The 17,992-nt window shown below is 44.9% G+C and overlaps 1 protein-coding gene across 1 annotated transcript; it reads left to right on the forward strand.

Annotated features, from left to right (window-relative positions):
* The first annotated feature begins 6,338 nt into the window (after positions 1 to 6,338).
* Positions 6,339 to 7,130, forward strand: LOC116120964. The gene has a single exon (XM_031406936.1). The coding sequence runs from the start codon at positions 6,339 to 6,341 to the stop codon at positions 7,128 to 7,130; it is 792 nt and encodes a 263-aa protein (XP_031262796.1).
* Positions 7,131 to 17,992: the final 10,862 nt, after the last annotated feature.

Consider the following 17,992-nt stretch of genomic DNA (forward strand, 5'->3'; position numbering starts at 1 on the left):
TCACTCAGTGCGGTATAAAGGCCAACCCTGATCAGATCCACACGGTGTTGAACATCCCTTCGTCTACATGCATCAAAGACATTCAACGTCTTACTGAAAGGGTTGTCGTGCTGAGCCAATTCATCTCAAAGTCGATCGAGAAGTGTTACCTGTTTTTTGCCTCTTTATGAAAATCTAAGAAGTTCGAATGGACTCTTGCTTGTGAGGAGGCATTGCAGCAGTTGAAAAGATACTTAACATCACCTCCATTGCTCTCAAAACCGAAACCAGGGGAACAATTATTCACCTACTTGGCCGTCTCTGAGATAGCCATCTCAATCGTGCTAATCCGCGAAGAAGAAGGAAGACACCTACCTGTCCATTACACCAGCAAGTCCTTACTTGATGCTAAGACCTACTATAGCCAACTCAAGAAACTTGCCCTCGCTCTGATCACCGCCTCCAGGAAGCTTAGGTCCTACTTTCAATGCCACCCTATTGCGATGTTAGTGTAGGTGCCCTAGAGCCAATTCGATTGTAGCTATTGACTCTTTGTAAAACACATGTTAATATTAATAAAAACAAATTCTCTATATCATTATGCTTATATTATTTAATATATTGATATATGCCTTTAGAGTCATGACGAGGGTATCAAGTGTTTTAAATCTTAATTGTGAGGACCCTATGACCATTTTAGAATAGCTCGTAGCCTTAGTATTGTTCTGAACTATGGCACAAACAATACAATAAGGTTATTATAATGTTGAACGACTCTATCAAATGTATTAATAGATCTTGCGTATCAAAGTTGTTTGGTGACAACTTGGTGTAACGTGTGGGTAATTGTATTTGGCACTGGACTGCCCCACCAAAGGATTTCATATAGATGGTAACTCAGTGTCTATGGAATATATCCTCTAACGGATGGTGGTACATGTGATCCTTATACTTGAGATAACCAGAGCGCTGTGTGTAAATATTGGTGTAGTTTGACACTAGCCTAACGTAATCCTATTTATGATTATCAATACGATAGTGGTTGTCTACAACAAGAAGTACACCACTCTTGGGTATAGGAAAATTTATCTCACTGAGTAATTCGGTAAATGACAACGACCGCAAATCTATGGCCACAATGGAATTGAGTTGGTGCTCAAGTCCAATTTTATTTAGTCATTGGTTCGGTGACCCAATACGAATAGATCAAGGTAGTTGATTTGAAGTTGGCACTATTTATGTACTTCAAACCTTGATGAGATAATTGATGATGAAAAGATTAGTTTGTATGGCAACCATACCGTTGATAGGAAGTTGTATCGTTGAATCCTAATCTATCGAGTGGCCATGATGCCTTGCTAGAGGCTACTTTTGGTTTGTGTTTAGTGAGACGATTAATTGAGTGTTAATCACGATACTATTCACTACCAATATGATGAGAAGTCTACGGGTCACACACATAGAAGACATATTAAGAATTAATAAGTGAGAGGGGTATTTTCATCTTTTAAGATGAAAGAGTATTTTGGTAATTTCACAGTGCAATAAAATTTGCTAAGGTTGTTGCTTATATTTAATTTCATATGGAAATTAAAATTAGTGAGATTACATATTTAAATAAATGTGCATATATAAATAAATAAATATATATATATAGAATATATTAGTATTTATGGATGATAATAATAATAATAATTAAAATACCATATTTATCTTGTTTGGTTGTGAGGTAATTCCATTCTAAGAAAGGAGTGGGATTAATTTCATTCCTAATATGGAATAAGGTTTATTTTGTTGCACTATATAAGTGTAACTTAAAATAAAAAATATAACAATTTTATAATATTGAAAACCCTAGCCAACATTTCTCTCAAAAAAGCATTCACCCTTGAGAGAGTGAATTTTTCAATTGAAAAATTCTGCCCTTTTTATTCTAAAAGTCAATTGATTATTCTAGCAAATTAATCAATTGATATATCATCCTGTTTTTGTGTGGATACCATTCGTGCATTCTTATTCTTGGAGTGAAAGCAAATCTGGAAAAATCAAGTGAAGGAGCCTCCAAACACTGGTATGAAATCGAATTAATACTTTTGTTAATTGTTTCATGTTTAAAACAATGCAAATCAATATAAAGATTACAGGGTTTTGGTTTATGAATCGAAATTTTTTTTTAATTCAGCTGCGTTACAATCGATTCAATATACCAACATTTGGTCCTCACCACTTTCCTATTGAAGAAGATTCTACACAAACCAGAGCTCTCCGGCTGACTTACTCAATGGACGGTTGAGCTGAGTGAATTCGATGTCTCATTCCAACCACGCACGGCCATCAAATCTTAGGTGTTAGCTTATTTTATCGTCGACTTTACATCGAACACTTCTATTCAAGCAAAGAGGGAGCTACTAGTGCGTCCTCTAAGTTGACTCTTTTAGTAAATGGCTCAAGTAATGTCAATGACAATAGATTAGGACTTGTCCTCACTTCTCTAGAAGGAGATATCATTCAGCCATCCGTCTGCTGCGGCTTCATAAACGTATAAGGCCAATTTTTTTAGAGTTTTCGAGGCTGTGTATAACATTAACCATTTTTTTAATAAGTTATTAATATTAATTCTTCCAAGGTATGATTAATTATAAAGATCTCTCTCATGTTTTGAAAATATTATAAATTTCCTCGCTATTAAGATTTAAATATTAGAATAAATGGTTTGAGGGTAATTTAGTAATATTTACTAACTCATAACAATATAAATTTTAATGATTCACTAACGATTTATTAATTTTAAAGCAATTTTTGTTATTTTAAAGCAATTTTTGTTATTTCAAAAATTATAGAAAGAATTTTGTTGTCATATCATATTTTTTAGGGTTCTATACTTTAACTTTTCTATAATCTTATATAAGAGTGATAGAGATAGAACTTAGAAGCAATTTGGCAATTGAAATAGTAAAATTAGATTTAATAAGGTAAAATGATAAGCATAGAATTTTGTGTAGGAGATGACAAATGTGTATTTATTCACATGACATAATTTTTTTTTTTTTTTTGTTTACACATAATCATCATTTATATGTTATGGAAATAGTAGGAAAAATAATTTGTATATGACACATAATTTTGTTGATTAGTTATTTTAATGAACTAACGTCTAACTTCATTCTGATTTTTTTTTTGTTAATGGTATAGAGTAAATATAAAAAGTCAAACTCATTATATTCATTCTTCGGTCATTTTTTGTCATATCATTTGTATAAAAAAATTGTAAAATTTATTTATATGGTCTAACATTGCTCAAAATAATGACACAATCATTTATGAGGTATTTCCATAAATAACAATCTCACTGCCTTAAAACTGTACAAGAAAGTGAAACATATTTAAACTTTTTTTATTTGTTAATATTTTTTTATTAAGGGTAATAAAGTTAATTCACATAATTTTATTATTGTTTTGTATTTTAACTAAAACATTGATATCTTTGTTTTTTGAAGTATTTAAATGATTACTTAAAAAAATTTCTTGTAATTTTTTACAATTCATTGACGGGGAAGGAAAAGCTAAATTAGTAATTATTTGTGAAAAAAACTCACTAAACACCCAAAAAGTTTCAAAACTGTTAAGTGGATATCAACTCTGGCTACCATTCACCCCCAAACTTCTTAATGAAATTTGTCAAAATCATCCCTCACTCTAAGACAAAGAATTTGGAGTTAACACCTATAGGTTGGACTCAAATTTGACATCAAATTTTAATGTTGAAAACGAAATCTAAAAAAATCTTATGGAAAATCAAAATTCGCTCATAAGTCATAACCACAAATCATTAAGGGTCATTTTAATTAATTTTTAGAAAGTTTAGGAGTGGTTAATATAGACTAAGAAGAAAAAGAAAATGTCAAACTCTTCGACTTCTAAACTATTAAATTAAAATAAATGTATAACTATATTTTTTATTTTTTATTTTTCATGCAACTATTCGACTTCTAAACTATTGAATTATAATAAATATATACCTATTGTTAGGGCCAAAAGTCGTCCTTGGCCCAAATAAGAAAATGGGCGCGACGCTGAAGAAGAAGTCAAGCCCAATCCCGATATGACCCTACCGGGTTAGGCCCATTCGGTACAATGTGTAACCGGCCCAGACCACATGGGTACGAGCCTCCTAATCCCAGCCCATTTCCCAAGTCCATCCTAATCAGAATCAACTTCCTATTTAGACACTGGTAAGACAGCTCACCACGGCCCTAATTCTTCTAGGGTTTACATTAGAGTCATACTAGGTCTCCTATTTCTACCAGGATTGGGAGACCAGACAGTGATTATATAAGCAGAGGCCAGCCCTCTCACAAAGGACATCGACATTACACCTTCACACCCTAAGCTCTTACTTGAGAGCTTCGCTTCACCGCCGTAGTCACAGTCCCCGACTAGACTTCCGGTAATTTCTCACTCCCTAGCCCTCACCATATTAGCCTTTCAACCTAGCTGACTTGAGCGTCGGAGTGCCTACGGCAAACACCACCCCGGTGTTTCCCGTTCGCTTCACGTGTGTTTCTCTACGTGTGCAGGTACAGCAGATCGCTAGTGGCCTCAACCTCACGGGATTAGACCCCCCTTCCGTACAGGTAGATTTTTACGTCTACAGTTTGGCGCCCACCGTAGGGACTCTGGCAATCATTCGGCTTGACGAACCTTGCTACGTGGAGGAATATTCCATGGCTGACAATCCTGACAACGTTAACTTCGGCCTCGAGGCAGACTGGAGGCTTTGACTGCTCTCATGCAACAAAACTTGGACAAGGTGGCCGCGCTGGAAGCCGAAAACACCTCCATCAGGGTCGAGAACCAGTTGCTGAAGGAGAAAGTAAGTCGATTCTACGATCTCGAGTTTCTGCCCGACCAAGCACCCCCCAACCGGTTCCGCACCACTATCCCATCCAGGCAACCTCTCTCCACACCAGAGCATCGGCCCTCGGATTCTGGCAAAGGGCCGCGTCAGTTAAACGCACTGGCGCTAGACTACTCCGTCCTGACTAACGGAGATAAAGATATGCCAACGGCGCGTTGTCCAGTCGACCCACCCCAGCCTCATGATCAAAACAATCCAGCAACAGAGAGCCCGCATGCGCAGGATCAATCCATCCCCACCATCCCACTTCACCTCCAGTTAACCCAAACACAAACCCCATCCGGCTCGGCTCACCCTCGCGGGTTGAACGGCCAAACCAAACCAACTCCAGCACTTGAGCCCATCCATCCTGACGGACCAAACGACTCCCCTGACCATTTATGTAGGGAAGAACAATAGAACAGTGACAATGGGAGTCATCCAACCAGAAGGGATGAACGAAGACCCATGCTACCAAAGAGCGCAAGACGGAATGATTTATCAGACTACCCCCCGAGGGATGACCCAACGAAATGTACCAGACCCGGTAAGACGGGATGACCAGACAGTAACCCCTTCCCCTATGGAACAATTATTGGCCAAGAGACTGGCCGACGTTGAGGCAGTAAAGAGACGTATTCCAGGAATGCCAATCCCAACCAAGAAGAGCAGACCAAATTGTTACGCCGATTCACCCTTTGTGGATGAGATCGCCCTAGTTGACATGCCCTAGAAATTCACCATCCCCAACATGAAAACATATGACGGTACCACCAACCCGGATGACCACATAGCCTCGTACAAGCAGCGAATGTTCACTGTCTCCATACCCCGACAGATTAGAGAGGCCTGCATGTGCAAAAGTTTCAGTTCTAGTTTGTTCGGCCCGGCGCTCCAATGGTACACGAACCTCCCGAACGGATCCATCGATTCATTTGCTCAGCTTGCCGACACCTTTGTGGAACAGTTCGCCAGCAGCAAGAAGCTAGAGAAGTTGTCGGCCGACTTGTACCGAATATACCAGCGAAGGGGAGAGCCATTAAGAGAGTATGTTAGCAGATTCAACAAAGAGAAGATCTCTATTCCCTTATGTAACCCCGAGACTGCTGTGGACGCTTTCAGAAAAGGCCTCCTCTTGGATGGAGAACTATACAAAGAACTTACAAAGCTGGGTTGCACCACAATGGAAGATGCTCTAGCCCAAGCCGTTATCCAGATAAGATGGGAGGAAGATGAGATGAACCAAGCCGCCCATTCCAGATATGAACCAAGGCGGAGCGACAGGAAGCCAGAGCCTAGACCAATAGAACACCGCTACAAACCTCAAGAAAGCAATATGGGCAGAACCAGAAAACCTTATGATCGCCAACCCGCGAGAAATGATAACAGGCATTTCGGATCGAGCCAGCACAAAATACCAGAGTACAACCTCAACGTCGAACCAACCCAGGTCGTAGCGATAATGAAAGGAATGGGGTCTGCCGTCAAGTGGCCTGGTAAGCTCAATCCCGAAGCAAGGAGAGACACAACCAAGTGGTGCGAGTTCCACGACGATCACAGCCATAACACCACAGACTGTATGGCCTTGAGGCTCGAGGTTGCCGCACTTCTGAAGAGGGGACATCTCCGTGATCTACTCACTGACAAGGGGAAGAACACCATTAGCCAGAAGGGCTCCAAAGAACCGTCACCCCCTCAGCGAGAACCCACACCGAAGGGTTTCTGCTCGCTCATCTCTGGAGGATCAGAAATCAGTGGGGTGAGTTACTCATCGGCCAAGCGGTACGCGAGAGCCAACAACCACCATGAAGTCCAGTCCATCCATCCGGTCTCGAGGTCATACTCTCATCAAGTAATTCAGTTCGAAGATGACGAACCGGTCACCCTGGCCGCTCCTCACCACGATGCTTTAGTCCTCTCCCTGCAAATAGCCAACATCCTAGTGAAAAGGGTGTTCGTAGATGGAGGTTCGTCAGCAAATATCCTATTCCTCGAAGCAGTAAAAGTAATGGGGCTGGAAGAAGCAAATATCAACAGACGACCGACATTGCTGGTTGGATTCAGCTCGGAGCAGAAATACACTATCGGGGAGATCATCCTTCCTATCTATGCCGGCGGAGTAAATAAACAGACAATCTTCTTGGTGATCGACTGCCCATCCCCCTACAATGCCATCTTGGGGCGGCCCTGGATCTACGACATGCGGGCAGTCCCATCTACTTTCCACCAGACGATCAGGTTTCCAACCAAGTGAGGGGTGCGAGAGATCAAGGGCGACCCCAAAGCTTCCAGAGACTGTTACAAGAACACCTTCAAGAGCAAGGGCAACTCCTCATAGCAATTACAGGCTCATCTAACCCCTCCAACCGGGCCAGATCAACCCTCAATAGAGGAGTTGGATGAAGTACAGATACACCCAGACAACCCCGAGAGAAAGACCCACTTAGGTTCCCGCCTCGAGCCCGAGACAAGAGAGAAACTGATAGAGTTCCTTAGACAAAACCAAGACTACTTCGCCTGGTCCCACGCCGACATGACCGGAATCAGTCTGGAAGCAATGGTCCATCAACTACAGGTAAATCCGAGTCACCCACCAGTAAAGCAGAGGAGAAGGAAGTTTGTGCCAGAACGGAACCGAATCGTCAACGAAGGGATTGACACTCTCTTAAGCAATGGCATGATAAGAGAAGTCCACTACCCCGACTGGCTGGCGAATGTCGTGGTAGTAAAGAAAAAGAATGGGAAATGGGGAGTCTACATTGACTTCACTGACTTGAACAAGGCCTGCCCCAAGGACTCTTTCCCGCTCCCACACATCGACATGATGGTAGATGCGACTGCAGGCCACGAGCTCCTTAGCTTCATGGACGCCTTCTCTGGATATAACCAGATCCTGATGCACCCGGACGACCAGAAAAAGACAGCCTTCATCATAGAGAGAGGGACCTACTGCTACAAAGTAATGCTGTTTGGACTCAAGAACGCCGGGGCCACTTACCAACGACTGGTCAATAAGATGTTCTCCAATTACTTAGGAGAGACTATGGAAGTTTACATCGACGACATGCTCGTCAAGTCCCTGATTGCCGAACAACACCTCGACCACCTCAGCCAAGCGTTCGCCATTCTACGAAAAAACAACATGAAGCTGAACCCAACCAAATGCTCATTCGGCATCTCATCAGGTAAATTCTTGGGCTATATGGTCACTCAGCGAGGGATAGAAGCCAACCCCGACCAGATCAGAGCGATCCTTGGCATACCATCCCCGACGTGCATCAGAGACATCCAACGCCTTGCGGGACGAGTGGCCGCCCTGAGCCGCTTTATATCTAGGTTAGCTGATAAGTGCCACCTGTTCTTCCATGCCCTCAAAAAATCCAACAAGTTCGATTGGACCCCCTCGTGCGAAGAAGCCCTACAACAGCTGAAGAGGTATTTGACCACCCCCCCGCTTCTTTCCAAACCTATGGACGGGGAGAAGCTCTACACTTACCTAGCAGTCTCAGAGACAGCCATATCAGCGGTGCTAGTTCGGGAAGAAGAAACAAAGCAGTCACCGGTCTACTACATTAGCAAGTCGCTCCTCAACGCAGAAACTCGGTACAGCCAACTGGAAAAGCTTGCCCTCACCCTCATCCATGCATCCAGGAAGCTCAGACCGTATTTCCAGTGCCACCCTATAGTTGTGATCACCTCCTTCTCACTTAAGAAAATATTGCACAAACTAGAACTATCAGGCCGACTCATGCAATGGGTGATAGAGCTCAGCGAGTTCGACGTATCCTACCAACCACGGACCGCTGTCAAGTCCCAAGCACTAGCGGACTTCATTGTTGACTTCACCTCAAGCACCACCACCCAAGCGGAAAGGGAACTACTATGCATGAACGGTGCACCACCCTTGAAGTGGACTCTCCTAATGGACGGATCGAGTAATGTGAATGGGAGCGGACTTGGGATAGTACTGATCGCACCAGAAGGAGACATAGTCCAGCGAAGCAGTCTGGTGTGGGTTCAAGTACACGAATAACGAAGCTGAATATGAGGCCCTCCTAGCCGGACTTTCCTTGGCCAGGGAAATGGGAGCAAAAAGGCTGGAAGTGAAGTCCGATTCCCAACTCGTGGTCAACCAACTACAAGGCACATATCAAGCACACGACTCAAAGATGGCATCATACTTGAGCATGGTCAAAGAGCTGCAGGCCCAATTCGAAGAGTTCACAATCATGCAGATCCCCAGAGCTGAGAACTACCATGCCGACGCCCTCGCCAACCTCGGCTCGGCACTCCCATGTTCTTCCCAGTTGTCCATTCCCCTCTTATTCATGCAGTGGCCGGCCAACTGGAAGGAACCGCCATCGAACAAGTCTCCCGTAGAAGCCATGGGCGTCGAACAAGCCGACTGCTAGATGACCCCGATAATAAGATACCTGGCAGACGATGAGCTCCCGGCTGGCAAGAACGAAGCACGCCGAATGAAAGCAAGAGCCGCTAGATTCACCCTACATGAGGGCCAACTCCTCAGAAAGTCGTTCTCGGGCCCCTATCACAAATGCATAAGCCCAGAAGAGGCCCAAAGTGTTTTAGCCGAACTCCATGAAGGTGAATGCGGCAACCATGCAGGGGGCGCAGTCTTGCTCACTGAGTGATCACCGCTAGATACTACTGGCCGACCATACGCACCGATTCGACCGCTTATGCGAAGAAGTGCGACAGCTGTCAAAGGTTTGCCCATATCTCACACCTCCCACCAAAACGACTACATTCCATTCTCACACCTTGGCCATTCATGAAGTGGGGAATGGACATTGTGGGAAAGCTACCTACTGCACCAGGGCAAGGAGTCTTCATGCTGGCAGTGACAGACTACTTCACTAAGTGGATCGAAGCCGAAGCCTTTGCACGAATCAGAGATCGAGAGGTAAAAGCCTTCATCTGGAAGAATGTAATCTGTCGGTTCGGAATACAGAAGGAAATTGTCACCGATAATGGATCCCAGTTCATTAGTTCAGGCTTCAGGGATTCTGTGACATGTAGGGAATAAAGTTGAGCTTCTCAACACCCTGTAACCCCCAGTCTAACGGCCAGGCCGAGTCATCAAACAAGACTATCATATAGACATTGAAGAAGCGATTGCAAAAAGCTAAGGGCGCATGGGCAGACGAGCTACCCGGAGTCCTCTGGTCATACCGAACCATGGCTCGATCATCAACTGGTGAAACCCCCTTTTCCCTGACATACGGTTCTGAAGCAGTCATTCCAGCTGAAGTATCAGTCCCGTCCACCAGGCTCCAATAGGCGGACGAGAAATCAAACAGTCAAAACCTTTGCCAGAACCTAGACACTGTGGACGAGCTACGGGAACAGGCGAGCATCCGCAATGCAGTCTACCAGCAACAAGCCGCCCGACATTATAACCGCAACGTGAGGATCCGCACTTTCAAGATAGGCGACTGGGTCCTTCGTAGGGTCTTCCAAAACACCAAGGAAATTAACTCTGGCAAACTCGGCCCCACCTGGGAAGGCCCCTACAAGATAATCAAAGAAGCAGGGAAAGACGCCTACAAACTCCAGACCCCCGAGGGCAAAGACATCAACAACAGTTGGAATGCTGTTCACCTCAAACGCTACTACTCCTAGGTGAACCTTGTCCTTTTTGGGGATTTGTTTCTCATTTCTTTTCATTGTTAATAAAAGGATGAGTGGGCCTATCCACCTCCTCTTAGACAGTCGGCCTCATGGCCAGATATTTAATGAAGTATTATTCAGTAGTTCTCATCTTCAAATCGACCCCGGTCGACGAATTGCTTACACCTTCAAATCGGCCCTGCCTGATAAACGTACGGACACCTTCAAATCGGCCCTGCCCAATGCACGTACGGACACCTTCAAATCGGCCCTGTCTGATGCACGTACGGACATCTTCAAATCGGCCCTACCCGATAAACCTACGGACACCTTTAAATCGACCCTGCCCGATAAAACGTACGGACACCTTCAAATCGGCCCTGCCCGATAAAACGTACGGACAATTTCAATCGGCCCTGCCCGATGAACGTATGGACACCTTCAAATCGGCCCTACTAATAAACCTACGGACACCTTTAAATCAGCCCCGCCTGATAAAACGTGCAAACACCTTCAATCGGCCCTGCCTAATAAAACGTATAGACACCTTCAAGTCGACCCAGTCGATGAATTACTCACACCCTCGAATCGACCCCGCTCGACTCACGATGACACCTTCAGATCGGCCCTGCCCGATCCAAGACTTGGCACCTTGGGACCGGCTCCATCCGACCTAAAAATTAAACTGAAGATGCAACATCATTCATCCAGGGGACTACACACTCGGTTGACTAGACCGAATGAATGATTCCTACACCATTGGCAAGCAAAGCACCAACCCAGCCCAACATAAGGCCTACATGCCAAAGCCATTGGGCCACGCTGAGGTAACATGCACAAACATAACACCTACAAGAAGAGAAATAGAAGAACAGTTCATTCATCCAAGGAGACAACACTAGAAACCAGAACAGTCAAAGGTAATATATATGGCATCAAGCGCCCCAGTTCAGAATACAAAAAAGGGCACAGACGCCAGACAAAAGGGCATCGCAGGCCCCAAAATACAAACAAAAGAGAGCGCTAAGCATCCTCAGCACGAGCCTCATCCTCCATCACCAAATCAGTCACCATGCCCGCACCACTAGTGCTCAACCCCGCAGCCTGGTCGCTCACGTCCCCAACACCCAGCTGACTAAGGTCAGGCGCCTGCTCCTCGTGTCCCACCGGATGACCAGTTCCTTCTTCCAACAACTCCTGCATGAGCAGAATGTCTTCATCTGGATCCCAATGAGAGGTCCGCCCTTCCTTGAACTCCAGCATGAGCTCGCCTCGGGCCTTAATGATGGCGTCATCAGCAATGGAGATGCACTGCTCCCTGAGGGACTCAACCTCCGCGGTCCTCTCGGCTAACTCGTGCCGTAATCTCTTGACCTTGGCCTCATTATCCCTGAGGCGCTGCTGACTCTCCTGCTCAGCCTTCCGGGATGCTGCCTCCTTCTGCCGCAAACCAGCGTTGGCTTTGGATACATCTTGTATCCGCTTCTCCTGCGCCACGACAGACTTCTTTAGATGGAGACTGCTAGTGAGTACCTGCACAACAAAACTCAGCAATGAGAACAGAGTCAAAAACAGGAAAAATGAACAAATACTGCCATACCTGAACGGTGCGGGATACACCCCAATCAGTGACAGCAATCGCACCCATCTGGTTCAGGCGCGCCTCGTCCACCGGAAACAAGAAGGAGTCGGCCAGCTTACTCATAGATGTCGTGTCGGAATAAGTCGACGCAGTAGCTGGAATTGTGATAGTAATAGTCTCGACCTCCTTATCCACAATGGCAGCCTGGGACGACCCGGCTCCCGCTGAAGGCTACTAACTCGGTGGCTGCCGACTGGGTGGCATCGCCAATACGTCCTCAACCCTCGCATCCGCCCTAATCAACGACTCCCTCTTCCTCTTCTCTCGACGCCTGGCGATGGATTCGCTCGCACTTGGGACGCTGAACTTCTTCATAAGTGACTCTGCAAGTGCAAACTCTCCAATGGTTAGTGGGTTCAGCCTGGACTCACCAAAAATCAACTGATTGCAGTATCGACTTAGGAGAACGTCCCAAGTCTGCTTCAGCGAGGGGAAGGGAATACCTCTCTGTATCGCCTCTACTCCAGCCCAAAGAATGCTAGTCCTCAAGTTGGACTCCGCTAGCACTACCCGCCAATCCCTCTGCTCCGATGGGATGGCCAACACTCTCTGAGTCGCTACGTCCAAGCCGCCTCCGCTCTGCCCAGCACGATTAAAATCAAGCTCTGCAAACAAAAAACACAATCAAGATTTAGTAATCAAAAGAACGAAAGAAACGATTAAGTTCTCACCAGTGGCTCGCCAGCCCATTGGGATCTCGCTCGGGCCCCTCTCTCAGAAGACGGCCTGACCCCTCAAGAAGAAGAAGCGGTCTTTCCAGTTCTTATCACTGGATCGTAGGTCAGTCACCAAGTGAGACCGATCATGCCTCCAGTTCAACAAGTAACGACCCTTCTCTTTATCGTTCTCCTTCAAGAAGTAAGAATACAACAGCTCGTGCAACCCAAACCTCACTTGGTTCCGAACGCAAAGGTCCTCTAAAGCCATTAGCAGTCTCCAAGCATTCGGCATAAGCTGAGACAGGGCAATCATGAAGTGGTTCAGCACGTCCCAAACAAAGCAAGGCACAAGCAACCTCAATCTGTCATGAAACCACTTCTCGTAAACACTGATCCACCCCTTTGCCTCCCAATCAACTCACTTGTACGATCGCGGCATCCGAATATCAACAGAGCTCAGGATGTGATACAAGGTCTGGATGCGCCATACATCACTATCTTTCAGCACGGGCGGATAATCTCTAGTTAGAATCCTATTGCCCTGCTGGCTCGGCTCTTCCTTAGAGCCACTTCCGGAAGAAGATGGACTATCAACCCCTTCGGAGTCTTCCCCACTCCTCCCATGCCTGCCCAAGCCACTCGGCCCAGCTTTACTCGACCTTGGAGCCGCAACACTAACTCCACTCGGCATGCCCACAGGAACGCCCCCCTCGGGCATCATCACTATGGTCGGGGCATGCTCATACTCATCCCCCGAGTCTGCCGCAATCCCGCTCGAACCAGCCGAGTCAGAATCTGACATGTTGGCTCAATCACCCAACCCAACAGACCAACCGAAAGAACTCGCCCCTGGTTGCCAAAAACGCTAAGTATCAGCCACTCGACCTGAGGCACCGACCTACCGAGATCAGAAAGATTTGCCACTCGCCCCTCAGTACCAGCCTACCGACCCAGAGAAGCTCAAACTAAACCTTGGTCGACCCTCTCGGTAGACCGACCCAGCTCCTGATTCTCGCCTTTCTTGGCTCGCCCCAGGTGACCGACCCGGCGGATCCCTGATCAAAGTATCCCTTGGATCGCCCCTGGTGACCGACTGGTCGGCCTGAACACTAATCCTAACACAACCACCCGTTCGGTCAGGACGACTGAACGACTCTTTAATCCACTCCACACACCCCTCCACTCAGTTGGATAGACTGGAGGACCTAACCCCCAAAATGTCAAGACAGCTTCTAGTTCGATCAGGAAGACCAACCGAACAAGTCCAAGCTAAACCCGACTTTGCCTTCACGAATCCCGTCCACAACAGTAAAAAACCCACCGGAAAATCCCAAATGCACACCTTTTTTTGGTGAAATACGAGACCTAAACACCTCAAATCCCCCTCAAAGTTCCCAGAAACTTCAAAAAAAAATTTCTCTTATCTAAAAACTTAAATATCTCGGTCTCTCCCGCAAACAAAACCAAAACCAAACGAACAAACAAAACAGATGAAAGGGAACAGTACTCACTGTAAGGCCGTCCTGGAAACGAAAGAAGGAAACCACCACTGCTCAGGAAAACTGGAACGAAAACGAAAACTGGAAAAGAAAAAGAAAGGACCAAGTTACAGAAAAAACGCAAATGGAATAGGAACGGACCATTCGTCATTTTTTATAGAAGAGGCCTGACAGAAACGGACACGTGGCGGCTTTCCACTGCACAATGGCCAGGACGCCTTTTCGTTTTCCCGCCTCGAAAATGAGGAGTCAATCCCCACCGAACGTGTGGCAAACATCCGTGGCACCTAGGAGACCGCAAAACTGTACGAGCCATACTCCTTCGCCCTATCTTCGTGACCGAGCAATTATACTGCTCCCACCTGGTCGATCAGCTTGGGACGACTCGGCCCGAACTCACTATATTGAAAAGACAAGAGGCCTCGCCCCCTCACCCTTCCGTAGCGGATGAACGAACAGCTAAAGGTCAAGGCTCGCGTATCCGTTCCACTCGATCACCCGCTCCTCCTGACCGACTCAACCCTTCGAAGCACTCACAATGTCCCATGCTTCTCAATCCCAGAAGGTCCGACCGACTGATCGATCAGCTTGGAACGGCACGTTTCGGCCCCTTTCAAATCAAAGAGGTCTCGCCCGTTCGTCCCTCCGTTGCGGACCAACGAGAAACCTATAGTCAAGGTCCTCGTATTTCATCCACTGGGTCATCCACACATACCGACCGAGCGAATGATTTTAGATCAAAGAACTTCCTACCTCGCTCCACCCGGCATGCCGAGCAAGCATCCAGGCTGTGGAATGATCTCCCCTCTCCAATCGGTCGGACATACCGAACGATCCCGTGAGCTCCGGAACTTGGTTCCCTTACCCTTCGGCTCCTTATACCATTCTATCATGCCTACTTCGGATCATGTATGGATACCGAACGACCCCGGGATGATCATCTGTAGGATCAGCTACACCAACAACTGGTCATCCAGGAAGGACGACCGGGCACCCATCGATCGCTTCCTACTCTCTGACTCAAGAGACTCTAACTCAGAGAGTGGGGGGCAAACTGTTAGGGCCAAAAATCGTCCTTGGCCTAAATAAGAAAATGGGCACGACGCTGAAAAAGAAGTCAAGCCCAATCCCGATATGACCCTATCGGGTTAGGCCCATTCGGTACAATGTGTAACCGGCCCAGACCACGTGGGCACGAGCCTCCTAATCCCGGCCCATTTCCCAAGTCCATGGGTGAGTATAGAGCCCACGATCTCCTCAGAATACTTCCCATTCCTGATCACTTTCCTGTTCGAAGTTACTCTACTAATCAGAATCAACTTCCTATTTAGACACTGGTAAGACAGCTCACCACGGCCCTAATTCTTCTAGGGTTTGCATTAGAGTCATACTAGGACTCCTATTTCTATCAGGATTGGGAGACCAGATAGTGATTATATAAGCAGAGGCCATCCCTCTCACAAAGGACATCGACATTACACCTTCACACCCTAAGCTCTTACTTGAGAGCTTCGCTTCACCGCCGTAGTCACAGTCCCCGACTAGACTTCCGATAATTTCTCACTCCCTAGCCCTCACCATATTAGCCTTTCAGCCTAGCTGACTTGAGCGTCGGAGTGCCTACGGCAAACACCACCCCGGTGTTTCCCGTTCGCTTCACGTGTGTTTCTCTACGTGTGCAGGTACAGCAGATCGCTAGTGGCCTCAACCTCACGGGATCAGACCCCCCTTCCGTACAGGTAGATTTTTACGTCTACACCTATAATCTTGAAATTTTATATATTTAAACTATTGAATTGAAATATACACATAATTATTAAAAAAATTAATAAGATAGTCTTATGGGACATGATTTTTAACTTAAAATTTTGACTTAAATTGAGACACAATTTTCAATTATCGATATTTTGCAATCCAATCAATATGAAAAAGAGTTTGGAGGTAGTAATTATGTTTGCTATGTCAGCAATTTCTATACTAGAGCTGTAACCACCATTGGGTGATCTAATAGTAAAAATGTAAAATGAGGTTTCATGAACTCCTGAGTTCAAGTTCCCTTAGGTACTAATAGAAATGGTCGTTGGGGCTTTTACTCAGCCGCCAGTTTTAAGGTCCGGAGGATTAGTTGAGGTGTGCGTAAGCTGGCTCAGACACCCTCGATGATGAAAAAATAAATTTTATACCATTGGATATTATTGAATTCACGATTGAAAAATTGTGAAAACATTTAAATCCAAATTTTAAGTTGAAAGATCTCATCCTTTGTCTTATATATATATATATCCATTCTTATTCATTTTTATTATCAAAATATTTAATATTAAGGTTTTATTTAAAAGACAAATTTAGTCATAAAAATCAAATGATTTAACCTAATTACCCTTAATGAAAAATAATAAGAACAAAAATAGTCGGAATGCGGTAGATTGCCAAATCTTGTATAGTCTAACATTATATCTTAGGAATAATAACATTTATTATTCTATTGAAGGTATAATTGATAAATACCTAAATTTTATTGCTAAGTTTATTTTTAAATTATCTCAACATATTTGAAGAAATTGTGATTATTAAGTTTAGCTATATACTTTGCCAATAATGCTACGGAGACCGGGATTTTTGCACCGAAATATTGTACCGGCCTACGTGTAACGTACATCTGAATATTTTTACAATTTTTTTCTAGTGAACGGCCGTCCATCAAATTTGGACGGTCATTCACTCATATGGACATCCGTCCATATACAAGGGACGGGCGTCCCCATTTAAAGGACGCTCGTCCATAAATAAAATATAATAAAAAATTTTATAAATATTGGGGACGGGCGTCCATCTGTTATGGACGGCCGTCCATTACTTTTGGACAGGCGTCCATTTGTAACGAACGCCTGTCCATACTTAAAAAAAAAAAAAAAAAAATTCTGCTTCTTCTTCTTCCTTTGGAATAAGGGCGCCATGCAGCTTGGATGAAGCATGCGGCCCATGTCCTCCACTATTATGAGTAGAACCTGAAGGTGTGCTCCCTCTTCATCTTTCCTAAGTTTCCCAGCCAGCTGATGAAACTCTTCCAGAACTGTGTCTTGTGATTTCTTCTCCACTTCTTGGGTTGCCATTGTGACTGAGTTAAGGAGTAGTGTTGTTGAGATAGTAAAGATGGAAGAGATTGGATGAATTTTAAATTTTCAAAGATGGAATAGAAAAGGGAAAATACCCAGCTGGGGTTGTCTTGAAGAATAAGTTAGAAAGTTAAAGATGAAGTAATTTACATATTCTTGAAGAATTTTGGATACCTTCGCAATTTTGTGAGAAGCTATTCTGGGGGCAAGATAAGCCAATCCAATAATATTGATCATCTTCCTGAAATATATAAAGAAAACAGGAACTGAAACCCCATGAATAATTGCACCAATGATCCCAAAGCCATTAACACACAGTCCTAAAAATCTGCAAATGTAAATAGTTTCAGCAATGAAACTCAAACAAAACAAGAAGAAGAAGAATGAATTAAAATAGAAAAAGAGAGAAAGAATAATGGACGGCCGTCCCTTTAGTGTGGACTGCCGTCCATACATAATGGACTATGGACGCCCGTCCAAACTTAAGGGACGCCTGTCCATAATTTATGGACGGGCGTCCAAATTTTTTATTTTATTTTTTAAAACAAATTAAGTTTGGACGGACGTCC

The sequence above is a fragment of the Pistacia vera genome, unplaced genomic scaffold (assembly GCF_008641045.1).
Source record: "Pistacia vera cultivar Batoury unplaced genomic scaffold, PisVer_v2 Contig953, whole genome shotgun sequence".
NCBI lineage: Eukaryota > Viridiplantae > Streptophyta > Magnoliopsida > Sapindales > Anacardiaceae > Pistacia > Pistacia vera.